Here is a 22,005-nt window from a genome sequence, read left to right on the forward strand (position 1 = left end):
AAATATCTACTGAATACTTAATTTGAAATAACTATTGTCTATATGTCTGTCATTTCTCAAATATCAAGTGACGCTTTCATGTCTCTGTGCCAGATGGGAACAGCCTTCTCTTTCTCTTCACCTGTAAACGTCTTGGTCAGAATGTATATCTTATTCACCTATGTTTATCTGTCACTTAACACAGTGTGCTCAGCTCAGAGGGACACATTAAGTGCCAACTTCACGTTTTATTATCAATAGAATGGGATGATTATGCCACATTCAGTAGCACTGAGACTCCATGAAGAATCCGCTCCAAAGATGTGTGGGCACTTTTGCTGTGCCTCCTTTACCAAGACAAAAAGTTCCAACTCCAACTTGACTTTTAACTTTAATTCTTGAAAGCTGTAATCTTTCAGGATTCTTCCCTTGTTCAGTTTTTAAAGGTTCGGAACAGATATTCAAGTAGATGTTTTATATATCATGTGCTCATGCAAACTATATGATGGCTTAAATTTCAGGAAGGTGATGCTATGTATTTGTAGAAATTACCTTAATGCTTTCCCTCCCTGCTTTATTAGGGAATTCCGAAATGACTTTCTAGAACTTCTCAGGAGACGCTTTGGTAAGTATCTTAAGTCTTGTGCACATAATGACTTTATAATCTCATAATCTGCTCAGGGTCAGCAGTGTTGTAATTTCTTCTTAGGAACCAAGAGGGTTCACAACAACATCGTTTACAATGAGTACATCAGCCACCGAGAGCACATCCACATGAACGCCACTCAGTGGGAGACGCTGACAGATTTTACTAAGTGGCTGGGCAGAGAAGGTAAGAACAAGACATGATGTGAGCAGCTGTTATATGGCCGCACTGCAGGCAGGGAGAGAATGATCATATTTTCTGTGTAAATTTATGAAAAAGAGGATGAGTAGGGCAGTTAGAAACTGGGGGAGAGGAGCATAGTCTTCCAGGATTGGTTTTGTGCGCTGCAGGTGTGTAAGAGCGTCTGGAGGGATTCTGTCAACAGTGCAAAGACGTATCACTGAAGCATCCACTCGTTAGGTTAAGGATCAGTACCCGTCCTCTTCCACTCTTCCCCCTACCTTCATTGCACTTTTGGAAACTTCTGTTACCCCTTCTTAAGGCAGTTTTTAAATTTGCTGCCTCTTTTCCCATTTCTAATAGGATGGAAAGTTCAGGAAAAGAACAGAGAAAGAACTTTTGTATCAAGGTATTAGTTATTCAGTGTGTTTCTTTATTCCATTTTGGGGAAGATTTCTGCTTAGTTAAGTTAGCAGAATATCCTGTACTCAGTGGATGTTAAGTACTTAGAGACAGTTGAATAATTACTAAGCAAGATAATGCTTTTTTTATGTTTCCCTTGTTTAAACGTGTTGCCTCAACCTAGTCAAAAATCAAAATAATATTTCTTTTCTCTTTAAAGAGATAAAATATTCCAATTAAAGTCTAAATGTCACTAACTGTAAATATGGAAAATTCACGTGCTGTATGAATTTGTGTATTTGAATGTGTTTGAATGAGTGTATTTGAATGAATGAGTAAATACTGCAGAGAGAGACCACATTTATATGTACCGTCAGCTTTGATTGTATTCAAAATTATAGTGTCTGTTACTTTTTTTAAGGCTTGTGCAAAGTGGACGAAACACCAAAAGGCTGGTATATTCAGTATATAGATAGGGACCCTGAGACGATCCGCCGGCAGCTGGAACTAGAGAAGAAGAAGAAGCAGGACCTTGATGATGAAGAAAAAACTGCCAAATTTATTCAAGAACAAGTGAGAAGAGGTCTGGAGGGGAGAGAGCAGGTGGGCATGGCATCATCCAGAGAGGCAGTAGACAAAGGTCTGAAGAAGCAAAATTGCTTGTTTGTTTAAGCCTTGAATGAGTTTTGTAGGAGAAAGAGCATAGCCAGGTATAAAAGTCCAGGCTGTGGAGTTGAGACAAACCTGGGTCCATTCCTGACTTACTGACTTCACAAGTGTAATTATGGAATCTTCTAAACCTCAGTTTCCTCATTTCTAAAATAGAGTCAGTAGCTAGTGGCGAAGACATAAACAGAGCGTTTCAACTGATTATAATTAATGCAGTGCTGGGGATGAACACATTGTGTGAGAACACAGAGGGCTGGCACTTGCTCCAGCCTGGGGAGGACCTAGAATATTTGGAGGTAGATATATCCCCTAGGCTGAGGAGTCTTGAGGAATTAATGGGTAAAATCCAGGTAAATGGGGGAGGGAGAGCATGATAAAGTTGGTTCAGGTGTTAGAATAACTAGATCAAGGCATTTATTTCAACAGACATTTATTGGTCACCTCCTGTGTGCCGGGCATTCTTCTAGGCACTGGGGATACAGCCAGTGGACAAAAGATAAAAATCCCTGCCCTCAAGGAGCTTACATACCAGAAGTTGTGTGTGAGCAGGAAAATACAGCCTAGTGTGTATGTGAAACTGCTAGCCATTTAGTATTTTTAAAAACTTTTTATTGTGCTGTAGCACACATGAAGTAAAGTGGATGACGTGCATTTATCTTAAGGTTACGGCTCGATGAACTTTCACATATGTATGTGTCTTTAGATGGATGGATGGATGGATCAATAGATAGGTAGTCCCTGTGGCCACCACTCAGATCAAGATATGGAACATTTCTAGTATCCTAGAAGGGTCCCTCATGCCCATTCCCAATGAATATTCCTTGTCCTCCAAGAAGGAAGCACTGTTCTGATATACTATTGATTGTTGGTTAGTTTAGTCTGCCCTTGAACTTCATAGGAATGGAATCATCCAGTTTGTTCTCTCTGTGTCTGGCTTCCTTAGCTCTGTATAATGTTCTGTATGTGTAGTTCGTCTACATCCTTTCCTATCAGTGCTTCACTCTTTTTTTTGATTGATGTATTTCATTTTACAAATATAATACAATTTATTTATCCATTCTCCTGTTGAGAAGCATGTGGCTCATTTCCAGCTTTTAGCTATTATGAGTACAGCTGTTCTGATCATTGTGGAGCACATGTTGTATAAGCCGTTGAGTACAGAGTGATGCAGGCAGTAGCAGGCGATGAGAATTAAGACATCAGTGAGGATCACTTTGTGAATCAACTTTTGTACCATGTTGATTGAACTTCTTGATAAGTGAGAGAGTGAGTGTGTGTTAACGTTACTTACATTAACATGCGTATTGTCACACAATCTTTTAGGAGTTTTCTACATTAAATTAAAACAGGAACAGTGCTTAAACTGCTGTAAATGTGAAATTTAAACTCCTTAAGACTGAAAGCTTGTTATTCTCTTGCTTTTTAAAAATTTAAATCTTCATTTTCAATAGAGAAAAAATTATAACTTCCTATCGTGGAAATTACAAAGGATTCACATCTTGTACTGAGGAAAGAGGTTTACTTTTTGGAATAACGTTATTGCTCTGTAACATTTTAGCTTAATATTGCTAAAACCTTCAAGTTATTTGTACTTTTCAGGTGTAAACAGTATCTTTACCCAAAAAAGCAGGGGAAATTCTATTGATGAGTGCTTCCTCATTCCACATTTAAACATATCAGTTTTTTCAAAGTAAGATCATGTTCTTTTGTGTTCCTTTGTGAAATCCTATATGGACATTACCTAACAAAATATTTCAGCTAGATCTCAAGGTCATCCTTCTTATTTATCAGTAGTAACAACAATTAACATTTATCAAACACTACAGCAGGCACTATGCTAAGTGTTTTATTTATATTATCCTAATTAACCCTTATCGTAACTCTAAATATGTAGGTTATCCCTACTTTAAAGATGTAATGATTGAGCCTTCAGGGAGACGATGAGATTGACCGAGATGACAAGGCTCATAGGTGGCAGAGGTGGATTTTATACACAGTCGTCTTTGAGTTAGTCTTAGACCCTTGATCATTACACTAAAGCGTACCACAAAAGAGAAAGGTTTTGCTGTTTAAAGTAATCCTCTAGCTAAGATTCCTAGAGTTTATTGCTTTATGTTGTTGTTTCCTGCTTAAATTGTAATAGAAATAAAAATGTAGGTAAACTTCTGCAGTTTGGTACAGAAAAGCTACTTTTTTCCCCCCATAGAATAATTCTTTATTGAAGAATATTTGCAATACATATAATTTCTTAATTAGTATCTTAAACCATTTTAGGTAGCAAGTCATAATTAAGGACTATTGAATATTGATGGTAAATGCAGTTGTGAACCAAACCTTCAAACTTTTTTTTTAAAGGAAGTCCCTGTTTTTACGGAATTAAGCAGAGAAAATGATGAAGAAAAAGGTAGTTTTACTTTTCTTTCTTCCTTTTTTAATATGGATGCTTTTGTATTGGCTCTGCCAGAAACTAGCAACATGTTTGGGAGCAAGAGGTATTATCTGTCTGGATTATTCTCATCAGTAAAATGAAAAGGTGCTAACAGTGAACTGGATGGAATGCTGACAGCAACAAGTAACCAGACTGAGTAAAATGAGCCTAAACAATAAGGAAATACCTTGCCATACCAAGAGTCCCAGAGGTAGGGTGGTTCCAGATGCCACACTATCAGCAGCTGGACACAAGGTGGCTGCCGGCAGTCCAGCCGTCATATGCAGACCCAGCATTGTCCAGAAGAAGACAGAGAGCATCTCTCTCCTTTGGAGTCCCCTGTGAGCAAGGAAACTTTTCCTAGAAGACCTTCTTCCCACCAGCAGACTTCCTTTTGAATGTCATTGACCAGACTGTATCACATGTCCACCTCAAAAACAGTCACTTGGAAAGGGAGTGGAATTATTTTGATTGGTTTAGACCAAAGAGCCTTACTAATCACCTCCCATAGGTCCCACCCCCTAGTCCCATCACCTTGGGCATTAGGTTTTCAGCATTTGGATTTGGGAGGGGACACAAACCTTCGGACCATAGCATCCTCCAAGCCATATGTGAGGGGTTTGGACACCCAAACAAAATTGGATTCCTGTTACCAAGGGGAGAGGGGCAGTGGAGTGGGGAAGTGGCCAAGGCTGTCTGCTACATCATATGATGGTCTTTCCCAGCTCTGTTAAGCATCAGCCCAGTATATTTTACAGGAGTTTATGATCTCTGGGTAGGAGCATTCCAGCTCTCATGTATTCAAAATGTCCATGAATTTCTACGTAGCTGCATTGTGATATTTATTATAATTTTTATTATAATTTTGTTTTATTATATCTGCTGTTTTATTATAATTTTCCTGAAATATATATGGAATACCAATTCTTTTCTTGCAGTTACATTTAATTTGAATAAAGGAGCATGTAGTTCAGGAGGAGCATCTTCCAAATCAAGGTGAGCTATGTGAACAGGTATCTTAGAACCTGAAAATTTTGATGAAATGTTGATTACTACATTTTAAAAGGTGCAGTACTGTGAATTATTTTTTTCTGGTTGTTATTTTCATCTCTTTTTTGTTTAATGATTGTTTTGTTTTATTTTCTTAGGAACTGGTTTTTTTCTTATTTGCCTATGATGAGCTGATTCTATCTTTTAAGGAAAAGCTCATTTTGATTAAATGCTTCACATGGTAAACATTTGCTTCTCCCTGAAAGCTTCTCCACTTAAAGGTTCTTTCTGTGCTATGGCAATACTATTCAGTTTTCTGTCATAGCCCACTATCAAGTTTGTTAGCTGGAGTACACACTTGTTATTTTACCTGCTCTATTATGATTTTCTGAGAACAGAGACTAACTTATTCAGCTATCTCCTTAGCACCTGGTAGAATATAAGTGCATTAGTAGACACTCAGTAATAATTGCCTTCCCTTCTAGATGGTGTGGTACTGAGCAAGACTTGACCAGCCTTTTCTATAAAGAGCCACGTAGTAAATATTTTAGACTTTGTTGGCCATGTGTCTTTGTCATCACTTAACTCTGCTCTCAGAGTGAGGATGCAGCCACAGATGATACATAAGTGAATGAGCTTGGCTGTGTTCCAGTAAAATCTTATTTATAAAAACAAGCAGCAGACTGGATCTGGCCCTCAACTGCAATTTTTCAAGCCCTGGTATGGCACGTAGTCAGGTATTTATATCTACTTTTCATGTTCTCTTCTCTTGCAGTTCTCATATATTCTTTCACCAAATATCTGTGCAGTACTTGTGATGTGCAGTGCATTCAGTTTGGTTATGGAGGTGAAAAGATAAATCAGACAGGATATTCAGGAGGGCACTGTATATTCAGTATCTACTGCAATTTAGTTTTAAGCTGGGTGATTTGCTGTTTTACTTAATATTCTACATGGTGCTTATTTAACCTAACTCAGTTTTTTGTTTGTGGGAGGTTTTTTTTTTTTTTTTTTTTTTTGGTTAGTTTACAGGCTAGTGGTTATTTGCACGACTACATAAGTGTCTAGGAGAATTGAAGGAAACGGGCAGTCTGAGTCAACAATGCCTAACTGCTTCAGGATGACTTGCCAACTGTCTTAACTTTGACCAAAGCGTTTCAGTAGTAACATCTATATTAGATATCATGAAGAAATTGGTTAATTGGGTTCTATATATGATACATTTGAAAAGAAAATTTCTTTTCAAAATATTGCTGTGATATGACCTGGAAGACAGGCTGGAGTATATCTTAACAAATGCCATATAGTTTTGGACCCTTATGTGTTTCTATTTTCCTTTATTATTTGTTATTCCTAAGTGTAGATGAATGTTGAGATTGGTCCCACTGGGCCCCAAATTGATCGCCCTTATGTTAGTTTTCTATGGCTGCTGTAACAAGTTACCACAAACTAGGTGGCTTGAAACAACAGAAATTGATTCTGTCTCTGGAGGCCAGAGTTCTGAAATCAGTATCCTTGAGCCAAAATCAAGGTGTCTGCAGGCCTGTGCTCCCCCCGAGAGTCTCTGGGGAGAATCTGTTCCTCACCTCTTCCGGCTTCTGGTGGCTGCAGGCATTCCTGGGCTTTTGGTTGCATCCCTTCAGATTTATCTCTGCTCCGTCTTCACATCACCTTCCCCTCTGTGTGTCATCCCCCTCTGCTTCCCTCTTTTTTTTTAAATTTTATTTTTATTTATTTACTTATTTATTTGGTTGCTTTGGGTCTTCGTTGCTGCACGTGGGCTTTCTCTAGTTGCATCGAGTGGGGGCTACTGTTCGTTGCGGTGCGTGGGCTTCTCATTGCAGTGGTTTCTCTTGTTGCGAAGCTCGGCTTTAGGCATGAGGGCTTCAGTAGTTGTGGCTCACAGGCTCTAGACCGCAGGCTCAGTAGTTGTGGCACACGGGCTTATTTGCTCCACGGCATGTGGGATCTTCCTGGACCAGGGATCGAACCCGTGTCCCCTGCATTGGCAGGCAGATTCTTAACCACTGTGCCACCAGGGAAGTCCCTGCTTCCTTCTTAAAGGATGCATGTGGTTGCAGTTAGAGCCCACCCAGATAATCCAGAATAATCTCATTTTAAAATCTTTAACTTAATCCCATTTGCAAAGAGCCTTTTTCCAAATAAGGTAACATTTGTAGGTTCCAAGGATGAGGACCTGATAGCTTTGGGGGTCTGCTATTCAGCCTATTACATCCCTATGCCAAACTGTGATTTTATTAGTAAAAACATTAGTTTTATTTGACCAAGTTCTGTGACTTCAGTCTCAACTGTCTACAGTAATGTGAAAATAGTGTCGTAGATAATACAATGGAGAGACTATCTAAGTTTTCTTTTTCTGAAATTATGGTGTATTTTTTTAGAGGTTGGGATTTATTTTCCTGTTGATTTATATCTCTTATATATTTAAAACCCAGAATTAACTAAGTGATCTAGATATCAAAAATGGATAATTTAGGCTGTGTGAGGCACAAAGATAAGCCCTGCTTCCCCATTGCTGGAACAAAGATTACTCAGTTCTCACTTCTGTTTTTCCTTTGGGCTTCCCTGTCTTTTTTTTTTTTTTTTAACATCTTTATTGGAGTATAATTGCTTTACAGTGTTGTGTTAGTTTCTGCTGTATAACGAAGTGAATCAGCTGGATGTATACATACATCCCCATATCTCCTCCCTCTTGTGTCTCCCTCCCACCCTCCCTATCCCACCCCTCTAGGTGGTCACAAAGCACCGAGCTGACCTCCCTGTGCTATGTGGCTGCTTCCCACTAGCTTTCTATTTTACATTTGGTAGTGTGTATATGTCCATGCTAGTCTCTCACTTTGTCCCAGCTTACCCTTGTCCCTCCCTGTGTCCTCAAGTCCATTCTCTATGTCTCCGTCTTTATTCCTGTCCTGCCCCTAGGTTTTTCAGAACCATTTTTTTTTTTAGATTCCATACATATGTGTTAGCATACGGTGTTTCTTTTTCTCTTTCTGACCTACTTCACTCTGTAGGACAGACTCTAGGTCCATCCACCTCACTACAAATATCTCAATTTCGTTTATTTTATGGCTGAGTAATATGCCATGCTATATATGTGCCACATCTCCTTTATCCATTCATCTGTCGATGGACACTTAGCATGCTTCCATATCCTGGCTATTGTAAATAGTGCTGCAGTGAACATTGTGGTACATGACTCTTTTTGAATTATGGTTTTCTCAGGGTATATGCCCAGTAGTGGAATTGCTGGGTCGTATGGTAGTTCTAGTTTTAGTTTTTTAAGGAACCTCCATACTGTTCTCCATAGTGGCTGTATCAATTTACATTCCCACCAACCAGCGCAAGAGGGTTCCCTTTTCGCCACACCCTCTCCAGCATTTATTGCTTATAGATTTTTTGATGATGGCCATTCTGTCCTGTGTGAGGTGATACCTCATTGTAGTTTTGATTTGCATTTCTCTAATGATTAATGATGTTGAACATCCTTTCATGTGTTTGTTGGCAATCTGTATATCTTCTTTGGAGAAATGTCTATTTAGATCTTCTGCCCATTTTTGGATTGGGTTGTTTGTTTTTTTGATACTGAGCTGCATGAGCTGCTTGTATATTTTGGAGATTAATCCTTTGCCAGTTGCTTTGCTTGCAAATATTTTCTCCCATTCTGAGGGTTGTCTTTTCTTCTTGTTTATGGTTTTCTTGCTGTGCAAAAGCGTTTAAGTTTCATTCGGTCCCATTTGTTTATTTTTGTTTTTATTTCCATTTCTCTAGGAGGTGGGTCAAAAAGGATCTTGCTGTGATTTATGTCATAAGAGTGTTTTCCTCTAAGAGTTTTATAGTGTCTGGCCTTACATTTAGACCTTTAATCCATTTTGAGTTTATTTTTGTGTACAGTGTTAGGAAGTGTTCTAATTTCATTCTTTCACATGTAGCTATCCAGTTTTCCCAGCACCATTTATTAAAGAGGCTGTCTTTTCTCTATTGTATATTCTTGCCTCCTTTATCAAAGATAAGGTGACCATACGTACATGGGTTTATCTCTGGGCTTTCTATCCTGTTCCATTGATCTATACTTCTGTTTTTTGTGCCAGTACCATACTGTCTTGATTACTGTAGCTTTGTAGTATAGTCTGAAGTCAGGGAGCCTGATTCCTCCAGCTCCGTTTTTCTTTCTCAAGATTGCTTTGGCTATTCGGGGTCTTTTGTGTTTCCATACAAATTGTGAAAAGTTTTGTTCTAGTTCTGTGAAAAATGCCATTGGTAGTTTGATAGGGATTGCATTGAATTTGTAGATTGTTTTGGGTAGTATAGTCATTTTCACAATGTTGATTCTTCCAATCCAAGAACATGGTATATCTCTCCATCTGTTTGTATCATCTTTAATTTCTTTCATCAGTGTCTTACAGTTTTCTGCATACAGGTCTTTTGTCTCCTTAGGTAGGTTTATTCCTAGGTATTTTATTCTTTTTGTTTCAGTGGCAAATGGGAGTGTTTCCTTAATTTCTCTTTCAGATTTTTCATCATTAGTGTATAGGAATGCAAGAGATTTCTGTGCATTAATTTTGTATCCTGTTCCTTTACCAAATTCATTGATTAGCTCTAGTAGTTTTCTGGTAGCATCTTTAAGATTCTCTACGTATAGTATCATGTCATCTGCAAACAGTGACAGTTTTACTTCTTCTTTTCTGATTTGGATTCCTTTTATTTCTTTTTCTTCTCTGATTGCTGTGGCTAAAACTTCCAAAACTAAGTTGAATAATAGCAGTGAGAGTGGGCAACCTTTTCTTGTTCCTGATCTTAGAGGAAATGGTTTCAGTTTTTCACCATTGAGAATGATGTTGGCTATGGGTTTGTCATATATGGCCTTTATTATGTTGAGGTAAGTTCCCTCTGTGCCTGCTTTCTGGAGAGTTTTTATCATAAATGGGTATTGAATTTTGTCAAAAGCTTTTTCTGCATCTATTGAGATGATCATACGGTTTTTCTCCTTCAGTTTGTTAATATGGTTTATCACATTGATTCGTTTGCATATATTGAAGAATCCTTGCATTCCTGGGATAAACCCCACTTGATCATGCTGTATGATCCTTTTAATGTGCTGTTGGATTCTGTTGGCTAGTATTTTGTTGAGGATTTTTGCATCTGTATTCATCAGTGATATTGGCCTGTAGTTTTCTTTTTTTGTGACATCTTTGGTTTTGGTATCAGGGTGATGGTGGCCTCATAGAATGAGTTTGGCAGTGTTCCTCCCTCTGCTATATTTTGGAAGAGTCTGAGAAGGATAGGTGTTAGCTCTTCTCTAAATCTTTGATAGAATTTGCCTGTGAAGCCATCTGGTCCTGGGCTTTTGTCTTTTGGAAGATTTTTAATCACAGTATCAATTTCAGTGCTTGTGATTGGTCTGTTTATATTTTCTATTTATTCCTGGTTCAGTCTCAGAAGGTTGTGCTTTTCTAAGAATTTGTCCATTTCTTCCAGATTGTCCATTTTATTGGCATGTAGTTGCTTGCAGTAAGCTCTTACGATCCTTTGCATTTCTGCGGTGTCAGTTGTTACTTCTCCTTTTTCATTTCTAATTCTGTTGATTTGAGTCTTCTCCCTTTTTTTCTTGATGAGTCTGGCTAATGGTTTATCAATTTTGTGTATCTTCTCAAAGAACCAGCTTTTAGTTTTTTTGATCTTTGCTATTGTTTCCCTCATTTCTTTTTCATTTATTTCTGATCTGATCTTTATGATTTCTTTCCTTCTGCTAACTTTGGGGGTTTTTTGTTTTTCTTTCTCTAATTGCTTTAGGTGTAAGGTTAGGCTGTTTATTTGCGACGTTTCTTGTTTCTTAAGGTAGGATTGTATTGCTGTAAACTTTCCTCTTAGAACTGCTTTTGCTGCATCCCATGGTTTTGGGATGTCGTGTTTTCATTGTCATTTGTTTCTAGGTATTTTTTGATTTCCTTTTTGATTTCTTCAGTGATCTCTTGGTTATTTAATAGTGTATTGTTTAGCCTCCTCGGGTTTGTATTTTTTACAGGTTTTTTCCTGTTATTGATATCTAGTCTCATAGTATTGTGCTTTGAAAAGATACTTGATTTGGTTTCAGTTTTCTTAAGTTTACCAAGGTTTGATTTGTGACTCAAGATATGATCTATCTTGGAGAATGTTCCATGAGCACTTGAGAAGAAAGTGTATTCTTTTGCTTTTGGATAGAATGTCCTATAAATATCAGTTAAGTCCATCTTGTTTAATGTGTCATTTAAAGCTTGTGTTTCCTTTCTTATTTTCATTTTGGATGATCTGTCCATTGGTGAAAGTGGGGTGTTAAAGTCCCCTACTATGATTGTGTTACTGTCGATTTCCCCTTTTATGGCTGTTAGCATTTCCCTTATGTATTGAGGTGCTCCTATGTTGGGTGCATAAGTATTTACAATTGTTATATGTTCTTCTTGGATTGATCCCTTGATCATTATGTAGTGTCCTTCTTTGTCTCTTGTAATAGTCTTTATTTTAAAGTCTATTTTGTCTGATATGAGAGTTGCTACTCCAGCTTTCTTTTGATTTCCATTTGCATGGAATATCTTTTTCTCTCCCCTCACTTTCTGTCTGTATGTGTCCCTAGGTCTGAAGTGGGTCTCTTGTAGACAGCATATATATCGGTCTTGTTTTTGTATCCATTCAGCCAGTCTATGTCCTTTGGTGGGAGCATTTAATCTATTTTCATTTAAGGTAGTTATCAATATGTATGTTCCTATTACCATTTTCTTAATTGTTTTGGGTTTGTTTTGTAGGTCTTTTCCTTCTCTTGTGTTTCCTGCCTAAAGAAGTTTCTTTAACATTTGTTGTAAAGCTGGTTTGTTGGTGCTGAATTCTCTTAGCTTTTGCTTGTCTGTAAAGGTTTTAATTTCTCTGTCAAATCTAAATGAGATCCTTGCTGGGTAGAGTAATCTTGGTTACAGGTTTTTCCCTTTCATCACTTTAAATTTGTCCTGCCATTCCCTTCTGGCTTGCAGAGTTTCTGCTGAAAAATCAGCTGTTAACCTTATGGGGATTCCCTTGTATGTTATTTGTTGCTTTTCCCTTGCTGCCTTTAATATTTTTTCTTTGTATTTAATTTTTGATAGTTTGATTAATATGTGTCTTGGCATGTTTCTCCTTGGACTTATCCTTTATGGGACTCTGCACTTCCTGGGCTTGATTGACTATTTCCTTTCCCATATTAGGGAAGTTTTCAACTATAATCTCTTCTGATATTTTCTCAGTCCCTTTCTTTTTCTATTCTTCTTCTGGGACCCCTATAATTCGAATGTTGGTGTGTTTAATATTGTCCCAGAGGTCTCTGGGACTGTCCTCAATTCATTTCATTCTTTTTTCTTTATTCTTCTCTGCAGTAGTTATTTCCTCTATTTTATCTTCCAGGTCAGTTATCCATTCTTCTGCCTCAGTTATTGTGCTACTGATTCCTTCTAGAGAATTTTTAATTTCATTTATTGTGCTGTTCATCATTGTTTGTTTGCTCTTTAGTTCTTCTAGTTCCTTGTTAAACGTTTCTTGCATTTTCTCCATTCTATTTCCAAGATTTTGGATCATCTTTACTATCAGTAGTCTGAACTCTTTTTCAGGTAGACTGCCTATTTCCTATTCATTTGTTTCATCTGGTGGTTTTTTACTTTGCTCCTTCATCTGCTGTATATTTCTCTGTCTTCTCATTTTGCTTAACTTACTGTGTTTGGGGTGTCCTTTTCGCAGGCTGCAGGTTCGTAGTTCCCATTGTTTTTGGTGTCTGCCCGCAGTGGGTAAGGTTGGCTCAGTGGCTTGTGTAGGCTTCCTGGTGGAGGCGACTGGTGCCTGTGTAGTGGTGGGTGGGGCTGGATCTTGTCTTTTGGTGGGCAGGACTGTATCCAGTGGTGTGTTTTGAGGTGTCTGTGAACTTAGTATGATTTTAGGCAGCCTCTCTGCTAATGGGTGGGGTTGTGTTCCTGTCTTTCTAGTTGTTTGGCATGGCGTGCTGGTTGTTGAGTTGAGCTGGGTCTTAGCGTTGAGACAGAGATGTCTGGGAGAGCTCTTGACTATAGATATTACCTGGGGCCGGGAGGTCTCTAGTGGACCAAAGTCCTGAACTTGGCTCTCCTACCTCAGAGGCTCAGACCTGACACCCAACCGGAACATCAAGACCCTGTCAGCCACACGCTGTCTTTGGTTTTCCGTCTCTAGACACAGCCTGGCCTCCACACACCTCCACGTCTCCAGGAAGGCTTGGCACAAATGCCCACTCCAGTTACTGAAAGCAGAATCCTAGGGCTGTTCTAGAAGCCTTCCGTTCCATTTCCAGTCTGTTACTGTTCATTTCCTGCCTTGATTTTAACCTCATTTGACCCTGTCTCAATCTCTCACCTTTCTACTAGAATCTTTTTTTGGGGAGGAGGGGCATTATTGTTACAGCAGCTGGTGTAAGATTAAATATCATACAAAGCAAAGCTGGAAACAAATTGGCTATTTTCTTTTGCGTTTTAATTTCATGTTCAGAAGTGAGATTGATGTTTAATTTTCTTTTCTGTGCTCCTGGTGATAGTAAACTCTTAAAATGATTTGTATACATATTCTCTTTTGACTACTCTAAATAGTGTTTTTAAGACGGGATCATCACTTCTTGAAAGGTAAAACTTTTCTGTAAGATATTGTGCTGGTGTCTTTTGCAGGTGAAGGAATAGTTTTTACTGATTCAGTTTCTTTTTAGTCATTAGTTTATTCAGTTTTTCAATTTAATCTTGTGTCAATTTTGATCATTTGTATAATTTTTGTTTTTTTAGAATATTCTTTTCAACTAGGTATTCAAATTTATTATGTTTTATTAATCTTTTAGAATACTGTCCTTCATCATGTCTCATCAACTTTCTTTATATTTTTCATTTGTTCATTTTAGCTCTAAGAGACTCTTTTTTTTTAAATTTATTTATTTATTTATTTATTTTTGGCTGTGTTGGATCTTCATTGCTGTGCGCGGGGGCTACTCTTCGTTGTGGTGCGTGGGCTTCTCATTGTGGTGGCTTCTCTTGTTGTGTAGCACAGGCTCTAGGTGCACAGGCTTCCGTAGTTGTGGCATGCCGGCTCAGTAGTTGTGGCGCATGGGCTTAGTTGTTCCACAGCACATGGGATCTTCCTGGACCAGGGATCAAACCCGTGTTCCCTATGTTGGCAGGCAGATTCTTAACCACTGTGCCACCAGGGAAGTCCCTCTAAGAGATTCTTGATATCACAAGCAGAAAGGATCTTTCTGAACGTCAGATCTTACCATGTCTTTCTCTTGTTAAAGACCATCAGCAATTTAAGCCATCGTCTATATGATAACCTCTAGTTATGTTTACAGGTGTACCACCTGCCATCTGCACCGCAGCTCCGCTAAGCCATTTGTCTCCTAAGCACTCTGTGGTCTCACCCTCGCTTGCATCTACTGCTCTTTCTCCCGGAATGCCCTCCGTATCTGTTCTCCCACTACATCATGAGATCCTGATGGGCTATTCTGTTCATCTTTTTATTTCCAATGATGCTCGCATTTTAATCATTTAGTAATGCTGAATACATTTTCTAAACAGAAAACTTTATTTTTCCTATTCAGTTTAATTTTTTTGTGTGGTGAAATATACATAACATAAGATGGTCCATTTTAACCATTTTTAGGTATACAATTCAGTGGCATTAAGTAGACTCACATTGTTGTGCACCCATCGCCGGTATCCATCTCCAAATCTTTTCATCATCCAAAACTGAAACTCTGAACCCACTAAAAAATAACTCCCCACTACGCTTCCCCTTAGCCCCTGGTTACCTCTGTTCTACTCTTCTGTCTTTATGAATTTAACTACCTCATTTGAGTGGAATCATACAGTGTTTGTCCTTTTGTGTCTGGCTTCTTTCACTTAGCATAAGCTCTTCAGGGTTTATCCATGTTGTGGCATGGATCAGAATTTCGTTCCTTTTTTAATCTGAATAATAATACCCCACTGTATATATAGACACATTTTGTTTTCCTAGTGATTATAGTAGGAAATAGGTGGTTTGTGAACATGTAAGGAAGAGGTAATTACTAGACCCCAAAATAGCCACATAATCCTAGCTGCCCTTCTGCTGGGATTATTAGTGCCTATTTATATAGACATATTGGGGTTGTTTATGAACTGGAATTATTGCTAAATTCAGTGGATTCCTAGCTCAAAGTACATTTAAATCTAAAGAATATTTATTTTGAGTAGCACATTGAAGAGTTTATCTTTATTTGGACTTAATCTGTTCACAACCAATGTATATTATTTACAGTTGTCACAAACCTTAGAACTTAAAAGTATGTCAGAGGATTGAATTATGGGACAAAACCTAGTAAGTGAAATGTTGCAAGAGTAAATGTAAAGCCTTCCAGTTAGATAAAGAGAGAATGGCTTCCATGAAGACGGGGTGGGGGAGTCCTGACCTGCAGCCTCCCCATATAAGAAGCAGGGATTTCAGTTGCCTGCAGGCTCCACTGGGAGTCCTGACAGTCATCCGGCTGCTAATAAAGCTAATGCTGCCTTTAAATGCCTTAAGGAAAAGGTCCAAAGAGTGGAAAATATTAACTCTACTGTATTTTCTATTAATCATACTTTTTTTCTTGTTTCCATGGTAGCTTTGTGCAAATATGTGTTCTTTGTATTTTACAAGTATGACAAATCAAATAACTAGACTGATAATATTCAGTGAGTCAGCAAATATTAATGGAGCATCTATTTTATCTGAGTCACAAGATAGTTACTGCTACTTTACAGGGGGGGAAAAAAATATATATATATATATATATGTGGCTATATATATTCTCTCCCCTACTGTGAGAGAGGAGTCACGTATACAAATGGTTATATACCAGGTGGAGTGGGAAGCCTGCCCCAAAGTGCTATGGTGGTTCAAAAACGACAAATTCCAAGAAGCCTCATGAAGAATGGATCTTAAAGAAGTTCAGCAAATGGAGATAAATGGAGAGACTATTTTAGGTATAAAAGAGGCATGTGCAGATTTGCAAAAGCTTGAAGCACAGGACATGGCTCAGTCAATAGCAAATTGTTCAGAATGACAAGTATACATAATACATCAGGGATGGCATTCTGGGGCCTGTGGTGACAATTTTATCATGGCACTCAGAAATTTAGAATGTACACTGATGACGTTAGGCAATTGGGAATGATAAAAAAATTTCTAATTGAATGTTGAGATCTTTGCTTTAAAGAAATAGAACTGATAACAATGTGCTGGACTTCTACCAGCTGTTTTACAAACATCTCACTTAATCCTGCCGGTCGAGCTACAGTTGGGTCACATTATTATCCCCGTTTATATGTGAAGAAATGAGGCTTAGAAAAGTTAATTGCTCAAGGTCCCAGCAGAAGTAGGATCAAACCCTGGTGGCGGCAACCCTGAAGCCAATGCTGTCATCCGTCACTCAGCCACACTGATAGAGTGGCACTAACTGAAGGTGGGAGGGACAGGAAGGGTTCCATGTTCTCATGGTGCTGCCAGTCTGTACGTGATAGACACACCCTTCGTAGTTTTGACTAATCTGTTGGAAACTAACCATATAACAGATTTCTTCTGTGTTGTTCCTTTTGCACATTATAAAGCCTACGTCTTTGCACAGTTTTTGTTAACAGCACGGTTCCTCTTCCCATCAGTTCTTTGGGACCAAGTGCTCTGAAGACAATAGGGAACGCAGCATCGGTGAAACGGAAGGAATCTTCCCAGAGCTCAGCTCAGTCAAAAGAAAAGAAGAAGAAGAAATCTGCACTCGATGAAATCATGGAGGTACGCTTTATGAACTGCTTGTCAACTCTAGCTGTTTGGGGAATGATGTGATTCCAACCAAGGAAAGTTAAATAGTTTCACCAATTATGAGATTAATATAAAGTGAGAAAAATGTGCTCATACCAGGTTAGGAAAAAAGAGCCTAGATGTAGTTCCATCTGAATGGAGCTGGAACCTCCTTAGATAGGTTTATTTTCTTGCCTCAAGTGCTATCTTCAAAACACTCCATGAAATTATGGTCAATAGAGTTCGTTTAGGAGAACCTCAGTGGTAATTGAAGCCAGAAATGAAAGCTCTGCTCACCTTTGGTGGCTTCGTGAAATTGGCATCCTCCATGGATGCCCCCACCAACCTGGGCTCTCGTGTTGCCTCTGATTTCCACTTACCACCTCCTAGCCGGGAGAGAAAGCTCTGACATATTTTTAATTTGATTTAACCTGATGGCCAAGTTTATACGATGAATCATTGAAAACCTATGATTATCTGGATCTAGGGCTATACTTTTGCTCTAAATTTACCTGAAATTCTAGAGCCGTTCTGCAGAAGGTTCTTAATATATTCCTAAATATTCCTTTCTCCCTTCCAACACATCACCTTCCCTTATCAATAAATTTATGAAATAAGTAGAAAAGGTGAAGAGAAAGAATAAATGGATACAAGAAGCTAACGTTTTTCCCCGTAACATCATTTCCTCTGGTCTCCTCATCCCTTTTCTTCATTTGTGAAGGGATGGGGGTAACTGTTTGGTCTTCCCTGTTACTGAGTCCTCACACAATGCGGGACAGTTAGAAAAGCTTAAAGTATAATATAACGTGTGTACGCTGTGAGATGTAGTCACTCCATCATTCAGCAGATACTGAGTTGCTGTTATGTGCTGGGCATCATGTGGTCCTGCATGTGTAGAGTAGGGAGAAAAACACAGTCCCTGCATGTCATGTAGCTTTCACCCTAGTGAAGGAGGCATTCCACGACCAAGTGAACCAGTGGATAAGTAATTACAAAATGCTATGTGCTGAGGAGGTCTGAGGGCAGGGAGTGGGGAGATAGCTTGTTCCCCCGCTAGGGCAGGGGAGGTCTCTAGTTCAGCATCCAAAGGGAAGATCCAGGTGGCTAGAGCATGGTAAGCACAAGAGTGGTGACATTTGAGGTTGGAGAGAGAAACAGGGGCAACACCACAGAGGTCTTATAAGCCATTTCGAATTTAATTCAAAGTAAAATGGAAAGCCAGATCTACCTGCTTAGAATATAACCATGCCAAGTTTAGAATACTTTTTGTTCATATTGGAAAGTTGGAGGAATTAAGATGAGGTTTTGAATCAACCAAAGAGCGACATTGTTCAGTCCCTTTGAAAGTAGGTACTTAGGGTTAACTGAGCAGGTGAGAAAGAAAAAGCTGTGAGATACAGCTAGGTCGGCTGGTCAGCACGTTTTCTTTTGGTCACCCTTTCATTTACTTCTCTCCTGGTTGTGTTTTTCTTCCCCTCCATTCACAAGCTTTATTATCCTTATCAAACAGGGAAGCTCCTCTTTGCCATCAAACTGTATACCCAACTATGCTGTGCTAAATTGGTCTGTAAGAGTTATGTTTTTACCCCCTGAAAACATCGCCTGTTTTCCAGCTCATGACAGTCCAGGGGAGGAAGCAGGGATAGGGCAGAGTAATGCTGGCAGGTGGCGTTGCAGTATTGACCCAATAGAGGTTGTTTGCGTTTATCTTCTTGGTCAGTTGACTTGCCTATCACTTATTTTCTTAAATCCAAGTTGCTTTTTTTTTTCAATCAAAAACTAATTGCAAACAAGGTTTGTGTTTATCTGAGCTTGCAAATTATATCGATCTTCTGTGAAGTGTGTTTTATGGTGTTCTTTTGCTAAATGGAATGTTATTTGAAATAAATTGAGGATTTTAAAGAGGTAATTTTATGAATGTCTCATGCGTCCTCTAGATTGAAGAGGAGAAGAAAAGAGCTGCCCGAACAGATTACTGGCTCCAGCCTGTACGTATCCCGCTGGGGCTTCTTACTTCTAAATGTGCTTTTAAGCGAATGATTTAAATAGCATTTGGTATAAATGGCTAAATGTTTTAAATATCTGTAAATTCTATAGATAGATTTATAACTTTAATGACTTGTCTTTGCATCTACTCTGTAAGTATTGGTTGTATTGTTATTAGAGGGTTACTTCATGTTCATGGACCAGTAATGCTTCTTGAGTTTAATGCCAGATTTGTGTATGGACACCTTGAATTTAAGCCTGGAATTATTTTCAATTTTTGCTATAAGAATACCCAGTTAGGTACTTTGTTGTAAAAACAGCTTTTTTTTTTTTTTCTTTAACATCTTTATTGGAGTATAATTGCTTTACAATGGTGTTTTAGTTTCTGCTTTATAACAAAGTGAATCAGCTATACATGTACATATATCCCCATATCTCTTCCCTCTTGCGTCTCCCTCCCTATCCCACCCCTCTAGGTGGTCACAAAGCACCGAGCTGATCTCCCTGTGCCATGTGGCTGCTTCCCACTAGCTATCGATTTTACGTTTGGTAGTGTATATATGTCCATGCCACTCTCTCACTTTGTCCCAGCTTACCCTTCCCCCTCCCTGTGTCCCTAAGTCCATTCTCTAGTAGGTCTGTGTCTTTATTCCCATCCTGCCCCTAGGTTCTTCATAACCATTTTTTTTTTTTTTTTTTTTTTTTAGATTCCATATATATGTGTTAGCATACGGTATTTGTTTTTCTCTTTCTGACTTACTTCACTCTAGGTCCATCCACCTCACTACAAATAACTCAATTTCGTTTCTTTTTATGGCTGAGTAATATTCGATTGTATATAAGTGCCACATCTTCTCTATCCATTCATCTGTCAATGGACACTTAGGTTGCTTCCATGTCCTGGCTATTGTAAATAGAGCTGCAATGAACATTGTGGTACATGACTCTTTTTGAATTATGGTTTTCTCAGGGTATATGCCCAGTAGTGGGATTGCTGGGTCATATGGTAGTGCTATGTTTAATTTTTTAAGGAACCTCCATACTGTTCTCCATAGTGGCTGTATCAATTTACATTCCCACCAACAGTGCAAGAGGGCTCCCTTTTCTAAAAACAGGTTTTAATTATATACGTTCAAGGAAAGATTTGTTTTTTATTATTGCTTCTTCTTTCTTTTTTCATTTTTTCTTAATCTAATTTACTAAAGTCTTTAAAAAATTTTTTTTATTGAAGGAAAGATTCTTTAAATTCTGTAGTGCTTTCCAGTTTTCAAAAGTTTCACACACATGATTTCATGTAAGCCTGTAATAACTATTTTTCCCCTCATCCCTTTATTGCCCCTCTCCACTTCCCTATCCCCATTGGTAACCACTAATTTGTTCTCTATATTTGTGAGTCTGCTTCTTTTTTGTTTTATTCACTAGTTTGTTGTATTTTTTAGATTCCACATATAAACGATATCATAGTTTTTGTCTTTCTCTGACTTATTTCACTTTATTTCTTGTTCTTTTAAGATAACAATTGCATAATAATTTTTAAACATTTCAGTACTTTAAATATTTTTTATTTATTGCTGCTCGATTTTGAACTTACTGGAATATGAAGTTTTCATAAAACCTTCAGGGTATCTTAGTTATCCTTAAAGAAGCTGGCTTGATCAATAACACGAGAGTGAAAAGTAATTATTTGGGTAATTTCTGATTTGAAAATTTCTGATTTATTATTATTATTAATAATAATCTGGAAGATCAAAAAGCATAAAGTTCTAATTTAAATCTTCATAGTTATTCCCTCACTAGCTTAAAAATAATTTTGTTTCCATGTCTTAGTTTATGTCCTTTTACAGTGGGAAACATTTGCCTGGTGATCACATGAAAGATCATGAAATAAGTTATGTAAAATGAAAATCCTTGCTGTATTAAATAGAAAATAAGTACTTCATAAACCAGCCAGAGAAAGACAAATATCACATGATATCGCTTATATGTGGAATCTAAAAAAAAAAAAAAGATACAAATGAGCTTCTTTACAAAACAGAAATAGACCCACTGACGTGGAAAGCAAACTTATGGTTACCAAAGGGGAAACGAAGCGGGTAGGGAGGGGGTAAATTAGGAGTTTGGGATTATCGGTTACACACTATTACGTATAAAACAGATAACCAACAAGGACCTACTGTATAGCACAGGGAACTATACTCAATATTTTTTAATAACCTATAAGGGAAAAGAATCTGAAAAAGAATAGATATACATATAACTGAATCACTGTGGTGTACACCTGAAACTAACACAACATTGTAAATCAACTATACTTCAATTTAAAAATATATATATTAAAAAAAAGTGCTTCATATGAATTATTTCAGGTGATTCTCGTATCAGCCCTACAAGGTAATTACTGTTATTATTCCCTTTTTATAGGTGAGAAAACTGAGGTATAGATTATTTGAGTAATTTCCCCAAGGCCATTTAGAAAGTGGTGAGCTAGGATTTCCCTGGCAGTCAGATTCACTAGGTTGTACTCTGCCCTGATAAACAGTACTTCCTGGGATGCGTTAGTCTCCCTTACTTCCGTCTCTGAGTAGAAGTTTGGGTCAGGATTAAAAAAGGAAGGACCTAGAGAGAGGCAACCATCTATGAATTATTTTGTTTGCTTTCCCTGTCGGAGTAGCTAGCATTTGATATTAATAGTTTCATATATTGTTTATGAACGTGTAATCAAGAATTTTGCTTAGAGCAGTAGTTCTTAAACAGAGCACAATTCAAAAAAAATTTAGACCATTTCTTTCTAAGATATATATGCTTCAATACTACCACTATCCAGTCTCCTGGGGTGAAATGGCTATTTTCACTAACCGCCTAGGTGATTCTCATGTTTAGAATCACGTTT

The 22,005-nt window shown here is 38.0% G+C and overlaps 1 protein-coding gene across 2 annotated transcripts in view; it reads left to right on the top strand.

Annotated features, from left to right (window-relative positions):
- KIN (Kin17 DNA and RNA binding protein) overlaps nt 1–22,005 on the top strand; it is a 35,925-nt gene that overhangs the window by 5,444 nt on the left and 8,476 nt on the right. The window contains exons 3-9 of one of the 2 annotated variants that reach the window (XM_059915324.1): nt 561–604; nt 689–811; nt 1,629–1,810; nt 4,232–4,280; nt 5,243–5,300; nt 16,994–17,123; nt 19,067–19,117. In XM_059915324.1, the coding sequence (XP_059771307.1) occupies nt 561–604; nt 689–811; nt 1,629–1,810; nt 4,232–4,280; nt 5,243–5,300; nt 16,994–17,123; nt 19,067–19,117 (637 nt within the window). The remainder of the gene's footprint in view (nt 1–560; nt 605–688; nt 812–1,628; nt 1,811–4,231; nt 4,281–5,242; nt 5,301–16,993; nt 17,124–19,066; nt 19,118–22,005) is intronic. The other variant, XM_059915325.1, reaches the window with a different exon arrangement.

Source organism: Balaenoptera ricei, chromosome 2 (genome assembly GCF_028023285.1).
Source record: "Balaenoptera ricei isolate mBalRic1 chromosome 2, mBalRic1.hap2, whole genome shotgun sequence".
Lineage (NCBI taxonomy): Eukaryota > Metazoa > Chordata > Mammalia > Artiodactyla > Balaenopteridae > Balaenoptera > Balaenoptera ricei.